The sequence below is a fragment of the Aquila chrysaetos genome, chromosome 12 (genome assembly GCF_900496995.4).
Source record: "Aquila chrysaetos chrysaetos chromosome 12, bAquChr1.4, whole genome shotgun sequence".
NCBI lineage: Eukaryota > Metazoa > Chordata > Aves > Accipitriformes > Accipitridae > Aquila > Aquila chrysaetos.
Genome location: NC_044015.1, coordinates 8,319,491 through 8,338,826, shown reverse-complemented (window position 1 = coordinate 8,338,826; position 19,336 = coordinate 8,319,491). Strand labels below are relative to the sequence as shown.

At 38.2% G+C, this 19,336-nt stretch overlaps 1 protein-coding gene across 2 annotated transcripts in view; it reads right to left on the bottom strand.

Moving 5' to 3' along the window:
* The window catches only part of KIFAP3 (kinesin associated protein 3), a 73,086-nt gene that overhangs the window by 38,672 nt on the left and 15,078 nt on the right, over positions 1-19,336 (bottom strand). For both annotated transcript variants that reach the window (XM_030032611.2, XM_041127902.1), the window contains exons 11-12: positions 5,545-5,645; positions 940-1,048 (exon numbers count right to left, since the gene is read on the bottom strand). In XM_030032611.2, the coding sequence (XP_029888471.1) occupies positions 940-1,048; positions 5,545-5,645 (210 nt within the window). The remainder of the gene's footprint in view (positions 1-939; positions 1,049-5,544; positions 5,646-19,336) is intronic.

Sequence of the window (19,336 nt, the reverse complement as noted above, 5' to 3'; positions counted from 1 at the left end):
CGCCAAGACCAATTTTGGGGAGGATATGGCCATTTGCTTGCCATCATTACCCAAACAAGTGCATTTTATTTTTTAAAAATACATATACATACATACATAACTCAAATATACATAATTTATATATGTAAGCATATGTCTTGGTTTAATAGAAACCAATACAATAAACACTTAGAGCTAATTTGTTTTACACACTCTGATCAGATCTGTTGTTACCTCAACCCTTTGTGCGCCACGTTGGGCACCAAGAGGGACTGCCATGGTTTAACCCCAGCCAGCAACTAAGCACCACAAAGCTGCTCACTCGCTCACTCCTCCCCTGCCTCAGTGGGATGAGGAGGAGAATGGGGGGTGGTGGGGAAGTAAAACTCATGGGTTGAGATAAGAACATTTTAATAATTTAAGTAAAATATTATAATAACAATAACAACAACAATAATAGTAATGAAAAGGAAGATAACGAGAGAGAAATAAAACCCAAGACAGACAAGTGATGCACAATGCAATTAACTCACCACCCTGCTGATCAATACCCAGTCAGTCCCTGAGCAGTGATCCCTGGACAACTCCCCCCAGTTTATATACTGAACATGACGTCCTACAGTACAGAATATCCCTTTGGCTAGTTCAGGTCAGCTGTCCTCGCTACGCTCCCTCCCAGCTTCTTGAGCACCTCCTCGCTTGCAGAACATGGGAAACCAAAAAGTCCCTGACTTAGGATAAGCACTACTTAGCAACAACTAAAACATCAGTGTGTTATCAACATTATTCTCATACCAAATCCAAACCACACCACTGTAGCAGCTACTAGGAAGAAAATTAACTCTATCCCAGCTAAAACCAGGACAATATCTATAAAATTTATATATATATATATTTTTATATATATATATATAAAGTGGTGTCATCTCCAAGAAAACAGTAAAATCTCATTACCCTTACCTTCACAGATAAGTTGTACGTTTCTTTTGTTAGCAGCAAGGTTAATACAGAAAGAAATAAGTTCCAGGTCAACTCGCTCATCAGGACATTCAAAAAGCATCTTCATTAACTGCCAAGAAACAAAGCACACTTCAGCCATTCATCTTTCCAAAGCATTAGAAGAGCAATGTTATGATGTCAACTACAGTAGCTTTTTTTTTTTTTTTAAATTAATATTCAGCATTTCTACAGGAACAGTAAAGTTAAAAAGGTCAAGGGCACAAGATGTATAGTTCCATTATTTGGGGATAACAATGCTTATAAAGTGCCAAAACCGGCAGTCACTCATCACCTAAAATTAACTTGGGTTAGTTACATTTTATTGCTACCACTGATTTTTTTATTTTTACTGTTTTTTGTTGTTTGTTTTTTTTTTTAAAGTTGTGAATGGATAAATTTGGTTTGAAATTTTAGGTGGACTTAGTATAAGAAAAACCCCACAACTTAGTTCCACAGAAAGTCAGATTAATACCTGGTTGTTTAATAAAATTATGACTCTAAATGGATACTTAATTGCAGAATAATTCTACTACTATTTTGCTTTGAGATTACTCCATTGATAGGTAAATTAGCCGTGTCTGCAGCAACATGCTTTATCTTTGCTGTTTCCATTACTAGAGCTGAACACTGCTGTATATCAAAGACTTCTCAGTAGTAGTTGTATTCTTTAGGTAACAGGAGAGAACAACCTGGGTTAACATAAGTAGACAATTGCCTATAATCCTGTTCCAACTCTTTAGTAAGTGTCAGTGAATTCCCAGATGATTCCTTAGGAATAATAACCTATGGATTGCCATAATTTTATATACCTGGCACCTGTATTGTCCATTACATCACAGGCTATCTAATCTCATTTTGCTCAATATGAACATTTTTTGAAACGGCATATTGAATATATGAACATGACTGAAATACATCTGTTTCTTTTTCTCTGTTTCTAACCATGGCAGACAAGTTGCATGGCTTCCTCGTTGAGGGGCTGCAGGACATCACCCTATTTTCTCCTAAAACCTGCTCAGTCCATAAGACATGTCAAGATTATAATGCAAAGCAGCGTGATGACAAGACTGAGATTACTGAAAGTAGAAACAACTGAACCTAAAGATAAGCGGGACATAAGATACAAAAAATGTAGCTCAGTTTGTGTGAAAAAGGGGTGGGGGGAGAAGAAAGCAACAACTAATCATTAAATATTTGTGTGCTTGCCCCCTGGTGGAAAGACCGTTTGTAAAGCATTAAAAACTAGAGAAAGTGGGTGAACCACCCATTTAGAGAGGGGCGGGGGGGGGGGAAGGGGGGGAGGATTGCAGGAATTTCACTCCAAAATATTTTACTACAGGAATTCTGTATGTTTATCTATTATGAGATAGCAGGCTGTCATTCCAAATGGACCCAAATAAAATAATAAAAAAATAATAAAAATTTATGTTACAGCATAGTTATTCATCTCTTTTTCTGGGACTTTCATGTACTGATTTAAAAGCTATCATTGATTTCTTCCTCCTTTTCTTAAAAAAGTAGAATCAGATTTCCTTAGGTTGTTTCAAGAACTTATAAAATCCCTCGTTTATTAAATCCGTAAGCCTGACAGTCACATAAGAGTGAATTAACCAGAGAAGAAAGTTGCCACTTAACAAGTGGAACATGAGCATTCAAAAATCACCCCCTGCAACTCTTCTGTTACAAAACCTTTAAAAACAGATTTTTAAAACCCTTCAAATAATTTGAAGGGAAACATTCTCATTACTTACACAATACAAAATCTGTGGAAATTAGATGTTTAACAAGATGGGATTACACTGTTAATTACTGAACTACTTCTCTATAAAAAGAAAAAATATATCCAGTTTCAATTAAAGCCATTCAAATTTTAAAATAATAGTTTCGTACGAGCTCCATGTTTCCCATTATGTCTTCATTTAATTTGATTGCTTCTTGTGCCACTTCAAAAGGAAGAGTAATTGCTGCCAAATAGGAAATATTAAAATTAAATTTGTTCTGCTTTTACTATGTCCATTGTCATCTTTTACTGATTTAACAGGAAGGCAGTAAAAAGACTGCAGCATGTGCAATGAAGAGGCAGTAGTGTTCAATCAGACAAGTCCCATATTGAGTATCAGATACCACAGACCAGGACTGAAATCACTGTGTCTAGACTCTCTGGCACCTGCCTTCACTTATTTACCAGTGACCAGAGGCCAACCCCCACAGCTCTCTGTTCACATACACCTCTGTCCAACCCCCTCCCCAAGCCCAGCTCAAACATCTTTGAATGATTATGCCAGAACTGCATGCCTCAGGAATCTCTCCTGACCGGCTACTCCCCAACTCTGCTGTTTGAAGTGATGCTCTGGTTTCTGAACTTCAGCAGATAATGGCGGACAGGAGCAAAGGGTGCTGTCAAGAGAGGACGTTTACCAGCATTAAGCTGAAAAGAAGCTTATAGATCAAAGAGGGGCCAAACAGGACAACCATGGTGGAAAACATGTGGGTAGCTGCGGAGAACCTTGCACACTGCTCTGCGGTAAAATATTAAATATCACCATGACATCACTGCCTAACCATGCCCTTTGATTGGCCAGGTTATTACCAATAAAGGCTTTTATAAGCATCTGGATGGCATTTGCACCTATTTAAACAAAACACGCATTGCTGAGGTCTAAACAAGAATGAACTGTTAATACTGACTTTTAACTGTTACTAGAATAGCACCCACTAACTCCTGCAATCCACAAGGATGTTTACCTGGGACAGCACGCGCAAGCCCTTGTCAAGCACTTCGCCTGTTCAAAATGACAACATGGGACTGATTTTTCCAGTCACTTTCTACAACAGCTAAACATTCATTATTGAGTATTTGCCAGTTTAGAGGGACATCTTTCCTCCAAAGAAAACAAACCCACTGAAGGGCACATACTACTACTGAAAAGAAAATTTGGCTTTCCAGGCTAGAATCAGATGGCAGGGAGTCCTTTTAAAAAGGTCATTTTCTTCTCCTGATACCTTATCCACTTCCCCATGTTTTCTACCACCTCTGTCTTTCTTAGTAACTGTCCTAATTTTGAACATTCATAAATAAAATTTAAGCTCTGGTTGTCAGCTTGTCCTTTTTGAACAGTCAGCAGATGTGATCTGTGAATAATTACACTGACCACCGAACCATCAATAGCCATAGTTATCCTTCGAATTTTGTAGTTTTAGCCAAAATCCAGTAAAGGCAGAGGACTTGTTTCTTGCTCCACTAGTCTTTGGATACAGCTCTGTAAGCACTAGTTTGAGCAGTCACTGCCTATCAGAACAATGATGTTCACCAAAGCTCGGAGTATGATATCACTGAAGTTTCCACAGCTCTTTACATTTGGCACTGAGGATCTAAGAGCCATGCCAGGATTCCCTGAAAGCACGTCATAAGCAAGCCCTGAATCACAGTGCATAAGTTCTGGTTTGGCCGGTGACTGCTCAGAACAAAGCAGGTCCCTCATATTATGCAAATGCCTTAACATATAGTTGCTTCTTGTGGCAGAAAAGGCAGTCAGCAGGATGTTTACAAGACCATTTTGTAACACATACTAGTTATTTCCACCAGTTCTCCCCTCTCTATTCTCCAAAAATCCTCCTGTATTTGGAAAAACATCACCATTTTTGTCATGAGATAATGACCAGAAACATTCTGAAAACTTTCCATGGCAACTTCCCATTCTGGATGTATTTGATGTTAAAAACACATTTGGCAGGAAAGAAGGTATCATGGTGCAATTCTGAAAAAGCTACTGGAGAGCTTTTACACTTATGCAATGCAGGCTTTCTCAACTCCAGCCTCATCAAGACTGAGAAAAAGATCAGTAAGAGAGGATTTGGTACTTGTTAAAAAAAAAAAAACCAAAACCAACCGACACAACAAACAACAAAACACACACACAAAAATACACACAAAACCCAAACCCCCATCATCTTGTGTCTGTGCTCGGATGAAAGACTATGACTGGAGACAAAGTGTTATGCAACAAACTGTAGCCTGAAAGATCAGTGAAGAGCCTTCCATAGTCTTCAAGTCTCCCCTGTTGTACATGTCTGCAGTTGGAAAAGGAATTGTCATGTAGCAACATAACACTGCTTGGCTGGTTTCCAGTTCATATCCTGTAATACTGAAGACGTTGAAATTTTGATACCCAATGGGATCAGAAAAGAATGCCTTCTAAAACTGTAAAGGAAATACTTTCCACAAGGTTCCCTAAGGATGTGCTGTGCACAAGCTTTATTCTCTTTCAAGCATTCCTGATCCTCTGTAGAAATTCATCAGGTCACCTATATTTTTACCAATTCATTGACGCAGCTCAACTGTTAGCAGCACTGACAGAGAATATGTCACCTATCCTTTTTCTAGGGACCATTAAAAGACAGCAAGAACAGTTAGACTGCCCGATGAGTAGGCAGTTCACCACCGACTCAGCAGCATCGTGGTTGTTCCCACTTTCACCTGTGGGTGTCAGTGCGAGCTCTGCTATGAGCGAGGAAGACAGAGGGAAAGATGCATTGTACCACCTCATCATATATGAAAGCACATACCTGTGGTATACAGTCTGTGTACGCAAACATTGATTTAAAGCGATCATCCATGCTTATGTGATACAGAATACACATTGCTACTTGTTTGTAGTTTTCATTTGCTAGAAGGAGAAAATAATCCATATTAATAGAAGCCTGGTATTTTAGGTGTTATAAACACTTAAAAGGGGAAAAAAAAAGCACAAAAATCCTAGCTAATAGAGGGAAAATTTAAATCAGAAATGCAACATCTTGTCTGCCCTATCCAAATGAACCACGTATTTGTGCAAAGAGGGAACAAAGGCAACGCTAACTACTCCCCTCTCCCCAGCACCTCAAAACGCTTCCTTAACCCCACTTTGCAAGGAATATATTTTGTGAAAGGAACACTTAATAATGATAGCCTATCCAGAGAAAGCCTTCATCAGTTTCCAGCTAGGAAATTAAATATCAAATGTAATGTTTCAACAGGAATATCCACAACTAAATCAGCAACAAGTTTTTCTCAAAGTGAAATGATAAAAAACGTACCAATGCCAGAGACGAAAATATGAACTACCACTAAAAATTGTTGTAGAAGGAATCCAGTGCCTTTCAAGTAAGTCACACACTGATTGTTTTATTATCCTAAATGATAATATTATCCTGTGGGTGCCTTTTGTGCTTCACACATTTCAAAGATGACATTAGTATATTTTGATGTTAATACTTACCAAAGAGAAAAAAATTCTCAAGAAAAATTGGAGCAGTTAATGTGAGTACACTGTGAAGTATTTAACTGAAAGGTTCTATAAAACCAACTTAGACAAACATACAAATGTTTAAGAACAACACAGACGAATTTGATCCTGACTCACTGCTGAAATCTGGACTGAGCATTCTCTTGAGCTCTCCTCTAGTCCTACATTAGCAGGGTGCTGGCTATATATGGGATAAAACATTCATCTGAACATTTATATTACTTAGACCAGGATGTAATAAGGTCACCAACTCAGAATTTATTCACAGTTCTTATACAACTGATCAGAAATATTCTACCTCCCACTTCTATTTAAGCTAAGTTAGAACATATCTGTTTAACACTTTGGCAAAGCATCAAGACCTCAAACAGCAACCAACACAAATTTTTCTTCTGCATACATTATTGGGAGCTGGAATTTCCTTTAAGCAGCAAGGATATGATGCCTTTATCCTGAGAATGCACATTCATGCCTTTTTTCAAAATTGAATTACCAAAAAAACCCATGAAACCCTTCTGGCAGTTGCCATATAACAGTAAAATATTCTTTCCAATGCCAAGCCTAAAAACATAGCTGACCTTTCAGACCCTTCTGGATTCTTACCTGTGTGAAAAAAATGTAACTTGTACCACAACCTTCCACGCACTTAACAGCTGGAGAAAGGATAATGCCCACATCTGAAAGCTACTCTGGCTATTATTAAAATAAAAGCACAGACAGTACTACAGTTGCTAAAGCATACACACTCTGTTTTAAGCAAACAAAATGAAGTGTTTATTATCTTTTGTGCTTCTCTTGTGACTGGTCATCTTACCTACCTATTCACTTGTAGTGACATTGTAAATCCAACAATTATATGAAAAAAACTTCCCATACATACAACTAAAGGCTTCTCCTAAGAAAATATAAAAATTTAAAGAGTAAATTATGCCTTCAAATTTCATGGGGCTAGGAAAAAAGAGCTGTTTACACTCCTCTTAACACTTCTTTTCATGCCTCTATTTAAGACTCAAACATCAAGACTCAAATTTAAGACTCAAGTTACAATTACACTTTGCTGGATAATGCAGGAAACCCTATGTGAAGTAAAAGGTAAGCCAGTATAAAAGGGAGGAAAGTTGGCTCCCCAGAACAGCAACAGGAAAAACAAACTGGAGTGAAGTTGGACCAGACCTTCAGCAGGTATGAACTGGCAGGCAGTCAACAAGAATGATACTCCTTTATATCTTTTTAACCTGTCCTTCATGGGTTTTTTTTTCCTCCTTATTTTGCAAGCTTCATTTGTGCTAAGACAAAGCATCAGCTAAGATACAGTCTTACATTTGGTAGCAATAGCAGCTTCCTGGTATTTGGCAATACTGGTAGCTTATTTTCAAATAAAATAGCCTACTATAGCAGCAAAGGCCTTCTGTTTTTTGAGAATAAACTCTTTGCATAATTGTCTCTCCCCTTTTGTCAAAGGTCCAGCCTGTCACAATAAACTTTCTAATGCCTGAACAACACCTTGGGTATCAGCGTTGAATGACAGCACTGCCGCGGTTTCTAAACTACCAAAAATAAGCAAAAGACCTAGATACTAAACCTAAAGTGTGAAGAATATCTAGAATTCAAATCAATTTATTTTATCTGAATGAAAAGAGTTGGTTTTTAATGACTAGCACTTAAATCATTCTCCCAGAGTGTGTTCCATAAAGCAGATTTCATGACACACAAAAGGCAAAGACACCTATAGTTTCAAAAAGAAGAGTAGAATTTAAATTCCTTCTTGCTGTGCAGTTAAATGACCCATTTTCCCTGAATTCCCCTGTCCTACTGTCAACACAGGGAACAGAGAAGGGTTTAGAGCATTTAAGTCACAGGCACTTATTGCACAGGCTGAGCAAGGAAATATTTTTCAATTGCGAGTAAATAGAAAAAAAACCTGAATTCTACTAACTTGAAGATGAAAATAAACTACAGAACTAAAGCTAAAATATAACAGTGTGCAACTAAACCAGCTTTTAAGTATTTAATGGTGTATGCATTTTAAGTTTCATTTCATTTTAATTTCCCAGAAAGGAACAATTTTCAGGCTGATGTTTGGAAGTTTCACTGTCCCATTCTTGCTATGGAAGCACTTTGGTGGAGAAAAAGCAGAACCTCCTGACTTTTATCAGTTCTCATGCAAAACAGTGGCAACTCATGATCCAAAGAATCAAAGGCTTCAGGAAAATCAAGAAGCAGTGGTTGTTTCTGAGGACAGCCAGCATGATTTAATGCAATTGTTAATCTTGTGCTCAATTAGGAAGCATACAGCCTATTGGAAAGTTGACTGGAAACTGCGTAATTAGTTTGTTGAAGATTAGGAGGAGAACAGATTCAACATCTACAGCACTTTAAACACTAAACATCATCTTGCAGGCTGAAGATTGTATAAAAGGGTAAGAAGTGACAGACTGTTTGAAAAATCCAGCAAGCCAACTGCCATGCTTTTACATAGGGACTTCACTCCCAAAAACATAACTGGGCAACTATTGACTATTATTTTTTTTATTACTTTATACTCATCTGAATGCTAATGAATAAAGCCCTAAGTCAATCATTGTTTAGAGACTTGGCTGTAAAAATTTCAAACCCTGCCCAGTATCTGGCTAGAGAACAGCTTTCCAAAGCATGAAAGTGATATCTTTTCTGCTATTTTTGACTAATACTGAAGGCCACACATGAAAAAGCAGACACTGCAAGGAAGACTTCCTTATGACTTGGTACAGTAGGCATCAATTATTCCCCTAACTAGAAAAAGCAAGAGAAAGAAAAGAAAAAACAGATCTCTGCCAAACGTGTTCATAAAAATCACCAAAGTTTTGGTGGGGTGCCAGAAAATTGTGGCCTACAAATGCTGGTAGTTTTGAGCATCAAGCTTTTTATGACTGAAGGTGGAATAGCCAAATGGCCTAAAGCAGTAAGGGCAGCCCTGGAAAATAATGGCCTAGTCATTATGGATTCTTCTGGTATTTATGGCAATAAAACATGAATCATAATGAACTCATTGGATATTAAATGTGGGGGTCACGAATACTTTGATAGGATTTCCACAAGAATTTACCATTAATTAACCAAATAATTATTTGAAAGTGTTACTGAATTATCCTTAGTTCTTATACAGCCATTCCAGAGAAATTGGTCATTCCCAGCTGAGGGCAGTTAATGCCTTAACAAACCGGTCATTAACTGCAGTTACTGATTTTGTGGGAATTATTGTGTTATAAAATACACTCAACAGTTTATAGAAACAATACTTAGATTTTTTTTTTTTTTTTTTTTTTTTTTGCAGCTGTAGTTCAGCTGGAGCAGCTGGGATGGAAAAATATCAGGTCCCTCGGGCTGTTTTCACAACTAGTTTTCTGCAAATTAGAGAGGGAAATAAATACATGATGGGTTCTGAGTTCAAAATGGCTTCAGATTTTTAGCCTTTGAACATTAATAAGAAGCCATGTGCCAGTTCTGTGGACCAAGGCCTGAATTCCATGTCTAGTTCTTACTAAGGTTAAAGATCTAAATGGTACTAGTAGCAGAAGCTAAAGAAAAAAAATACGATTTCTTGATCACAAGATCAGGTCCTGTATTTTGGTTGACTTTGTGAGCTTAAAATGAAAAAATCCTCCATTAGCTCCAAAATAACAAAAGAGAAAACCTAAAGCTGTAAAACCGAAATGTCAATCTGAGTTGCAGCAGCAGCATTCAGCTTTCAAATGCTAAAGTAAAAATGAAAATATGAATTATGGACTAAATTATTCAAATGTAACACTATCAGTAATTCAAGTAGCCATCATTTTGAACTGAATCATCAATGTCTCCACATTAGATATGAAATATACCCTATCCAACTCATGTGCAAAACATTAACTACACTAAATCAAAACAAGAACACAAATGAAAGTAAATACCTATTAAAATGGCAGAGTGAATCTTCGTTTCAGTTTAAAACTCTGATAGTCTCAAGTCAAATCTGCTGCAGAATTAGGCAAATAATAAATCTAGATGGATAAGAATGTCACAAACTGAGTATCAGATCTATACGCTGTCTCACACTGCTGTCAGAAAACATTGAAATCAAGAGTTTATTCACTTGTTATCATAATTACCAGTGATCTTAGGAAAAAAGTGATAGAAAGGTATCTCTGTGTACCTCTATCCCATATCCCTTCAACCAGCTCTGAAACAGTTGGACTAAGTTACTCCATGTGTGGTTTAGACACATATTGGTTTGATTTACATATGTAAATATAAATCGTATTGGATATATCAGTTTATTTTACCAAGAGAACCTGAAAGAATTTTCAAATCTGCTTGTACTCAAGGAGACTAGGCATTGTAAATAATACATTATGATATTAATTACATACTAATAACCTCTCTTGTGCCACCTTTATGTTATTTGAAACTGGCTTCATACCATAAGCCTAACTTAAAACCCTAATTTTGCTGTGGTTGGGGTTTTTCGGGGTGGGGTGGGGTGTTTTTTTTTCTTCCTTCAAAGAACTAAGTACATGCCACATCTGAAACATGGATATAATTTTTTTTCCTAGGAAACGAAGAATGAATTATAACAATGAATCCTAAGCCAAAGGACTAATAAATGACTAATTTAGGTTGAGTTATTTAATGTTACAGGTATAGACAAAAATGAAGCTGCACATCTGGAGCCTCAGGCTCAACTTCTTTGCATGGAACTCTATGCAAGACAGACTGAAAAAATATACAGTAAACACCTCATTGCAGTATTGCTACTCATAAAAGACAACAAAGCACAGCCACTGGGTAGACAACATACTAGTAAATTTAGATATGTCCTTTTTTGAGGCTTGATCTTCCTATAGAAAAACACCCCACATTTTTGTTATTTAGGATGTCTTACAACCATACTTGAACTCATGTGAATTCACACAGAAATTGGAAGCTGATTGGTTGTAGTATCCCATATACTGCACAAACCAGAGATAAATCAATTATAAGTTTAGATTAGAGAGAAAGCAGGAGGCAATAAGATTAGCCCTAAAGGAAGAAGATAAAGCTACTTCTCCTTCCTCCACAAAAATAAAATACATTTTGGGTCAGGCTATGACCAAGGAAGAAAGCAAGAGATAGAAAAATAATTAGCTACTGTTATTACAAGAAACTGGAAAGTAGGAGAGGTGGTTCTTAGTTTGAATCAAACTAAGAAAACACCCACTTCCGAAGTAAGTAGAAAAAATTCCACACAAAGCTGTTCCTTTAGATGTCTTCACCAAGCTACATAGATTAAGTGCCATACAATTACATGGAAATTTATAGGACACGCATAATTTTTGCCATATCTGCACTATATCTCATTAAACTACATCAACTGCTCCAATTACAATTACTAGAAAATATTCAGACTCCTCTGCCCTAAAAACACCCTTCCGATCTTCTTGTTTGGAATTCAGTGGGAATGGAAATAGGCGTAGGTCTTCCATGCTCGTGGCTCTGCAGGTGCACAGCTCCACATTTCTGAATGGATGGTGAGGCTATATTTCAAAATGCTCCCTCTCAAAGGAGGGAAAGAACCAATGCAGGATGCTACCTTTCACTTTATGAAAGGGATGATTCACCACATTGAAATGGAAACTGGTTTTACCCATGTTTCGAAGTCGCTGAAGTACAAAGCTGAGGTTCAAATCTACTAAGCCCAAAAAGTGGAGTTAAATATTGGTTGAGCTTTTGAGTCTTCCAGATAACAAAAATTAAGCTCCGTATTATTTAAGAGATACTGTTCGTGTGCAAGCACGAGCATATCCTTACTGGCAAAGTTTTGGAAGAAAGGTAAACAGTTCAATTGTATTTTTCTTATTGTGAAAACATTACAGTTGATATTTAAAAGGTCATTCACTGATGATCTACAAGTTTCTCACAGATTTGATAGCTTTTCCAAAAAGAATAAAAAGACATTTGAGGGCCCAGCCTCACAAAGAAAGTTTTGCTTTACGCAATGAGACTACTTGAATATGTAAAATTATAACCCATCCTGCAAAGCATCTGTTATATCAGAGGCCGAAGGAACAGAAATTGATTCTATAGAGATATACCAGCACTATACTCACTATAGTGCAATAAATTTTTCATGTTAGCATATCTCTTCCCCCATCAGCTCAAGAGTCTGAAGACAATACTATCAACTGACAAAGGACTTCTCACCTTAACAACTGCAGACATGGGGAATCTGCAGTTGGTCTCCTGCACTGGAGATGATCATGTGAGAAACTCTTAGACAAACAGCGGAAACTTGTGAGTTAAGATGTTTCCACATTTCCAAAAGGGAAAGCAGACTGTAACCTTCACCCTTAGGTCTGAACTTGTATAATCCTCGGGATCTATGGGACTACTACATCTGCAACATTGTTCCACATGATCCTTTGAGACCATCCCTCTGCCTGCAGGCTTCACAAGGGCTCTGGAAAAGGTACTCCTCTCTTTTCTACCTTGGCCTTCATACAGGCTTTAGGAAGTTTTTACCACAGATTAGGAAGACTAGCAGAAGTGCCCCATCTCTTCTTTACAGTGATTTTCCAAGAAACTAGACCTGGTTGTTTGTGTTCTGTCATGCTTTAGGCATCCAAGTTATGCCCTGTAAAGCTTTCAGATGTCAACAGTTCACGTCAAAGACTAGATTTACTTTTTATTGTTAATTTGCTCTTGCAACATGCAAAGAAACAATTAAAGTATTCAATGAATTACGCAGTCATATTATAAGCTCCACAGTAGAAATACTGGCTCAGGGAATCCTTCGCGTTTATCGGTTTAGTGAATTTCCAACAACTCAGCTCCCTCATCTTTAGATTGCTGCCATCTCTCCACTCCTGTCCTTGCTACTGCCACAAGCATTTCTGTTTTCAGTCAACACTCATGAGGTTAGTTGCTTGTGTTACACCGAAGTTATCCTCTTCATTAAAAAAGCTAATAACACAGCTAAATACACATGTGCAATTGTGAGCAGCACACCACAGCAATGAGCTTTCACTCACCTGAACAGCCAAAGGCTGAGTGTTCAGACTAGCAAGGATCCACCTGGAATAGCTACAAAATAGAAAAACACTGTTTCCAACTCTAGACAGTGTTAAAGTAGTCAGAAAAATCTTGGATAATAGACTTCAAAAATTGTAGCTTATATAAAAATATGATGTTATGAATTTCAGCTATTCTTTCCCAATAATTCACTACAATTTACCAGTAGCATGAAGCAGGGATATGATGAAGGATTTTACCTTAAAGTTAGTTGGGATTCTATTTCTGCTTCAAACACAGTATTAGCGATACTGATGTCTCCCTACTTTGAGTTCCATATTTCTCAACATCAGAAGTCAATTTTTCTTTAATAACACTAAAGTTTGCTGTCTAAACCATAGTTAGGGTATCTAAATAAATGCTGGGTTCTAAGACACATTGTGTACCCAACACTATCCTTAAGTCAGTTAGACATGCTAGGTTTATTTGCACTTCTAACAAGGATTTAGAAGTTGAATGTTAAGAGATGTCTATGTTTTGGTTTATGTTTCTTTTTGTGGTTATTTTTTTGTTGTTTGTTTGTTGTTTTGGGTTGGGGTTTTTTAAGCCTTGGCCATACTCATGACAAATGATAAAAAAACTACCATTAAAATAAATCCCTTAATAATTACTGCTTTCCAACAGACTGGTCCCTGTAGTTCAACTGTTACTTAATGTGCTTCAGCCAGCCTCTACTATAAAGGAATGGAGACACCCCAGGCAATATTCACACAACAAGTATTGGAACCAGCTGCTGCAGAGCCACCTTAGGAAAAAAAAAAGGTTTCTCAATTTAATTGGGAAAACAGGAGGAAGCATAAATTTTACTGCCATTAATAACTTCAAGCAATCCCGATATGACTTTACCTCACCCTGACGGCTGGACATGTGCTTTTTGTTAGGGTCTTTGCCACATCTGACCCCTATTGTTTGCTCACTTGATCAGGTAAGAAAATGTATGTTTCTTTATAGGATAAACGAGGCCTATTAAAGTCAGAAAAAACACTGCAGTAGCCTATAAGAAGCTCCATTTTTCAACAGATGTGTGAAGCTCCATAATAAGTTCATTACAAAAAGGCCAAGTGAACTCATAAAGAGAACACATCTACTTTAAGCCTTCTTAAAAGAAACTTTCATAAAAGGAATAGAACATTAAAAACCCACAGCACTCCGTTAATTAGAGAGCAAAGTACTTCTTGGGTTTTTAAACAGCAGTCAACATATAATCCAGCTTGGCTGCATACCATATCAAGACTTGATTGTTAAGAAACCCAATGTACAACTCTTTAGCAATTCTTTGACTGCTCATTAAACCTAACTCATAAGAAATGGAAAAATATCAGTGGAATTTCAGCAGTTTCCAGAAAAGATTTTAGAATTTTTTAGAATTTTATTATCTATCAATGAACCTAGTGAAGACAGACTCTTCAGTGAGGACTAAATCAGACTTGTCAAAGTTACTTTCCGCTCTGCCTATCTCCAGCTTAAATAAAAGAACTCATAATGGAAAAGTTTGACCTACTTTGGAGTTTGCAAACTACTGCACAGCCGCTAGACTTCTATGTAAGATCAGGTGGCTACTACTTCTCAGTGTACTGATACTAAGTCTTGGAACACTAAGAAATTAAGAACATCAGGCCACGATGCTCACATTAATAAGGCAAATAGGCTTGATACATACTGCGACTGGCAAAACTCTACTATTGCTACTTGGTACTGATCACACTGTGTTTCAGAGCGTTGTATAACAAATGCTCATCTACTTGGCTGAACACAAATCCACAAAGCCAGTTTTCTTTCAGTCACTGTAATCTGTAGTGGAAAACATAACCCAAGATGTTCATCACCACCTAAAAATCTTTTTGAGATTGAACACCTTGGCACTGTGTAACACTCACAGTCATATGCACAACCCTTCTGCACTGCATGTCCCATTTGGGTCCGATTTGCAACTGGTACTGTTTTGTGACCCACCCACCTGTGTTCAATCAGCCCTTGATTTTTAAAAGCAGCTAGTAATTTCGAGCAACCAAGAAGAGGCACTTTAGTCTGACTTCGAAGCATAATGGGTTTTCATTCTTTAAGCATGGCTTGCACTGGCAAGTGAATGAAAGAAAATGGCATTTCAAGACAATATGCATTCAGTACACCTAAGAACTGTTCAGCAGCTCAAAGGGATGAATGCACACATCATACAAAAAAAATGTTTGCTCCCTGTATGCAGCCAGACCTACTCCTTTTACCCTGTGAGCAGCAGCACAGTTCCCACTGTAACAGCTTTTGCACCATCCCCTATCATTTATATCCTTTTGAGAGGAGTAACTAACTCATGGGTGGACAGAGACACCCCCAGTACTGCCTGCCACACCCACAGACTGCCAGGAGCTCCTTCTGAACAGGGGTCCACCAAGAAGAGTTTGCAGCCTGCCATAATACACAGCAGCACTCAGCTGGTTCTGCTATACAAACTGCCTGCTGTTCTCATGGAGAATGGAGAACTATTTGTCTCCCTTCACAAAGGCTAAAAAACCACTCAGACACAGCACAAAATAGCACCCTTATTAGAAGAATGTGAATCACAAGCTGTGCGTATATTTAAGAGAGCTGTACCAAAATTTTGTATTTGGTTTGGCCAGTTAACTGAAAAACAAAGTGGATTTGGTCCAAACTAGAAGTGAGGTTTTTTTATTCTTCCTTGTAGACAATGTTTTCTTGTGTTTGCTGCCAGGGCATTTACTTCAGAAACCAATCACACATCCAGGGGAAGAATTATGAAAAAGGGTAGCATTTCCCTTCTGTCCAACAGTGGAAGACCATTCCCAGGGATAAAGGATGGATGTGAATCTGTTCTCTTGAAGTTCAGCTCTGCACTTACCCCTTTCAGCGAGAATACTTTCCACAAGCGAACACGCTAACCACCAAACTCTACTGTATTTGGAGCAAGTCACTCCTCTATTCCACTTCATTTGAATTATGCCATGCAAAGCAAAATGAGAGCACTATAGGAGTGAAGCAAACCTCCACAGAATAGTCTACAGCATGCTGCTTTGGCCTCTCCTTCCAAGATCATGATTAGAGGGCACTGAATCTGTGTTTTCCACATATCGGGCACATGTCTAATTTAAACCACTTGGTGAATTCACATGAATTCTCACCTTAATCCTCTGAAGCCATACTTCACATATACAGGCACATAAAGCATTTATGCAGAGAACGTATAAAAAAAGAAAGATCACACTGTAAATATAATTTCTAAGTATTAAAGGAAAGCCACCAGTACAAAAAACATTCTCCACAAGGCCCTGGTGACTCAACAATTATAAGGTTTTCTTAAAGAACTAAAGTCACACAAATCAGCAAAATACCTTTTCATACCTCTTCAAGCAGCTTGTGTAGGGAAAAACCTAAATACAGCAGATTATATCTCACAGGCCTCCACAGCTCTGCTCCAGCTTCTGATCTCAAGTCTGAAGCCAAATTTCCCTCAACTGCACCCAGTTCTTTGAGATTCAGAGCATAACAAAGATCAGCTGTAGTTGATTAGCTTGGGTGTCTGGAGGGAGCAAGAGGAGTCTTGTCATATACAATACTTCAGACTTGTGAAGAGAAGCCACGAAAACTAGCAAGTGGTGTTGACTGGCAAAGCTACATGGGGAAGCAAGCACTGGCACTATTAAAAAATAAAAGGCTAATTAAAATGGAAACCAAGACTAAGCAGAATTTCTCATGTCCATGCTTTCAACAGCAGCCTCAACACTCTGGAGTGAGAGGAAAAGAAAGAAGATGGTCCTTCTCCAATATGTCCATGCCATACTTAGTCCATTCTTGATAGGTCAGCTGAAGCCAGTCCATCCCCTCCACTTCCAGCCTCCACCTACATTTAGAGCCTTCCTGCTCCCAAGCCACTAAGTGTCCCTTGGGAAAGCAGCACGTCTTCCAGAACCACAGACTGCAGCCACCTCAGTGATCAGCCCTAAAGTGCTGCCTGACAAATCCTGTCCTTCAATTCTTTGCAATCTCAACTCTCCCTTTAAACACCTACTACACTTAATTTATACTCATCTCAAACCCAGTGCTAAAGACTCAAAGGCACAGCATGCACAAATGGTAAGTTTCAGTAGGCTGAGTCAACAAACTTGACCTCTTGGCATTAGGAGCTGTATGGTAACTTGTCAACAGCTGTTGAGGTGTGTTAGCACTTTAAGGTGACCTGCAAATGCAAGCCGAAGGGTACTGACTTGAATAATGTGTGTTTAATACACAAGTAACCTGTATAAAAGGGGCATCTGGCACATGATTATTTTATTATTAAGGTTGCAGGCTTCCCTGAGACAGGATACACAAAGTGATGTATTTGAGAATTATTTGATCACCATACCAAGAAGAATCTCAGGAATCACAGAGCTGGCCTAAGAAACAAGTAATAGACAATATTTCTACCTACATTTTCTAACCAGCACACTACAAAATAAGTATCAAGCAGTTCCACAGGGAGGGCAAACAGGACATGCCTCTATAAAAAAAAAAAGTCAAACACTTCCAAGTCAAGGAAAGAAGAATCACCTGTGGAGCCAAACAGACAGTGAAGCTTCTGAAAGTACTGGAATAACTTACTGTAGATTACCCTAACAGCCACTTCAGGAACAGACTGCAATTTTAGCAGCCAGTTCTTCTGAGAAGGCTAAACAGCCTTCTGCACAGGTCTACTTACAAGTCCAAGAGAATGGCATTTGAAAATAAATTCTCCTCTCCACGTTAGAATCAGACACTAGAAAGCAGGTATTTAACTGATAAGTGTAGTCTGACTAATATTAAATGGGGAATTTCTGAGAGCAGGGACTTCTCAGATCTGTGTCATGCCATTGCTTGGGGTAACAAGCACCAAGAAGCAATAGCCTTAGACCACAGCGCTAGCTGCTGTACACATAAAATAAAAAGACAAGTTCCTGCTCCAAAAAGCTTACAATCCAAGCTGAACCAGACTACCTAGCCAGATCCTCTCTCAAACGAGAGAAAATATATTTCCTGACCAGCTTCCACTTCTCAGTTTACTGCCAAATAACATTGTCTTGAGGACAAAAAAAAGTATAAAGAAGAGGGATTCCAAATGCCATTTTTCTTCTTCCTCCTAGCTCAGCCCAGAGGAGGATATCAAGTGCAAACATGGTTGTGGGGCAGAGAGCATAAAAAGATCTGAGGCATTTCAGGATATATCAGGTAGCTGTTATATTAATCACTGACAGAATTAAGGCTTCTAAAGCTGTGTAAGTTTTCATGGTATTAACTTGGATACTAAACATCAATATGGCCATGTTGAGTTTGAATCTAAAACTGAGAAGGCAAACAATCCTAAGAGACTATACAAAGCTAGGAGAGAAAGCTTATAGATTCACAGTTGCATTCCACTTGTTCCAATCACATCTGGATACACCGGCTGCACTGGATTTAGTACATCCCAAACTGGACATATCTCAAAACTTTAACAATGTCTTGCATCAGTGTTTCACACATTTAGGGCTCCACAGTACAAGATCCTCAATTCTTACTTAAAAATGAGCACTCAGCAATTCCTACGGCCAAATCCTGCTAAACATTTAGTGTATCTACCAGAGTGGCCTCTAGATAGTATCAGCCAAAGAACATACAGGGAGCAATAAAAACTCGCTCCTGAGAGCTCCAGGGCACAACAATGATCATATCAGACAATCCTGTTTTTTCCCCAACTCCTCATTGTCTCCATGGCTTTCCCCTACGGACAACAAAAAGTTTCACTTGTATCTGAAGTACTCAAAAGTTACAGACTGTCAAACTGAAAGCCTAAAAATCAGTACTGCCTAGAGTTGAAGCTGACAAAGCTGGGAAATTTCTGATCTCTCTATCTGAACCATTAAGAGGCAGCAGGTATATCAAGCTTCTTAAAAAAAAAAAAAGAAAAAAAAAGAAAAAAAAAAGAGGTAGTTGGTATCTCCATCAGCTAAGCTCCATGAAGTTGATGGCTATTTTTCCCAGGTGCTCCCCCAAAATTACAAGCA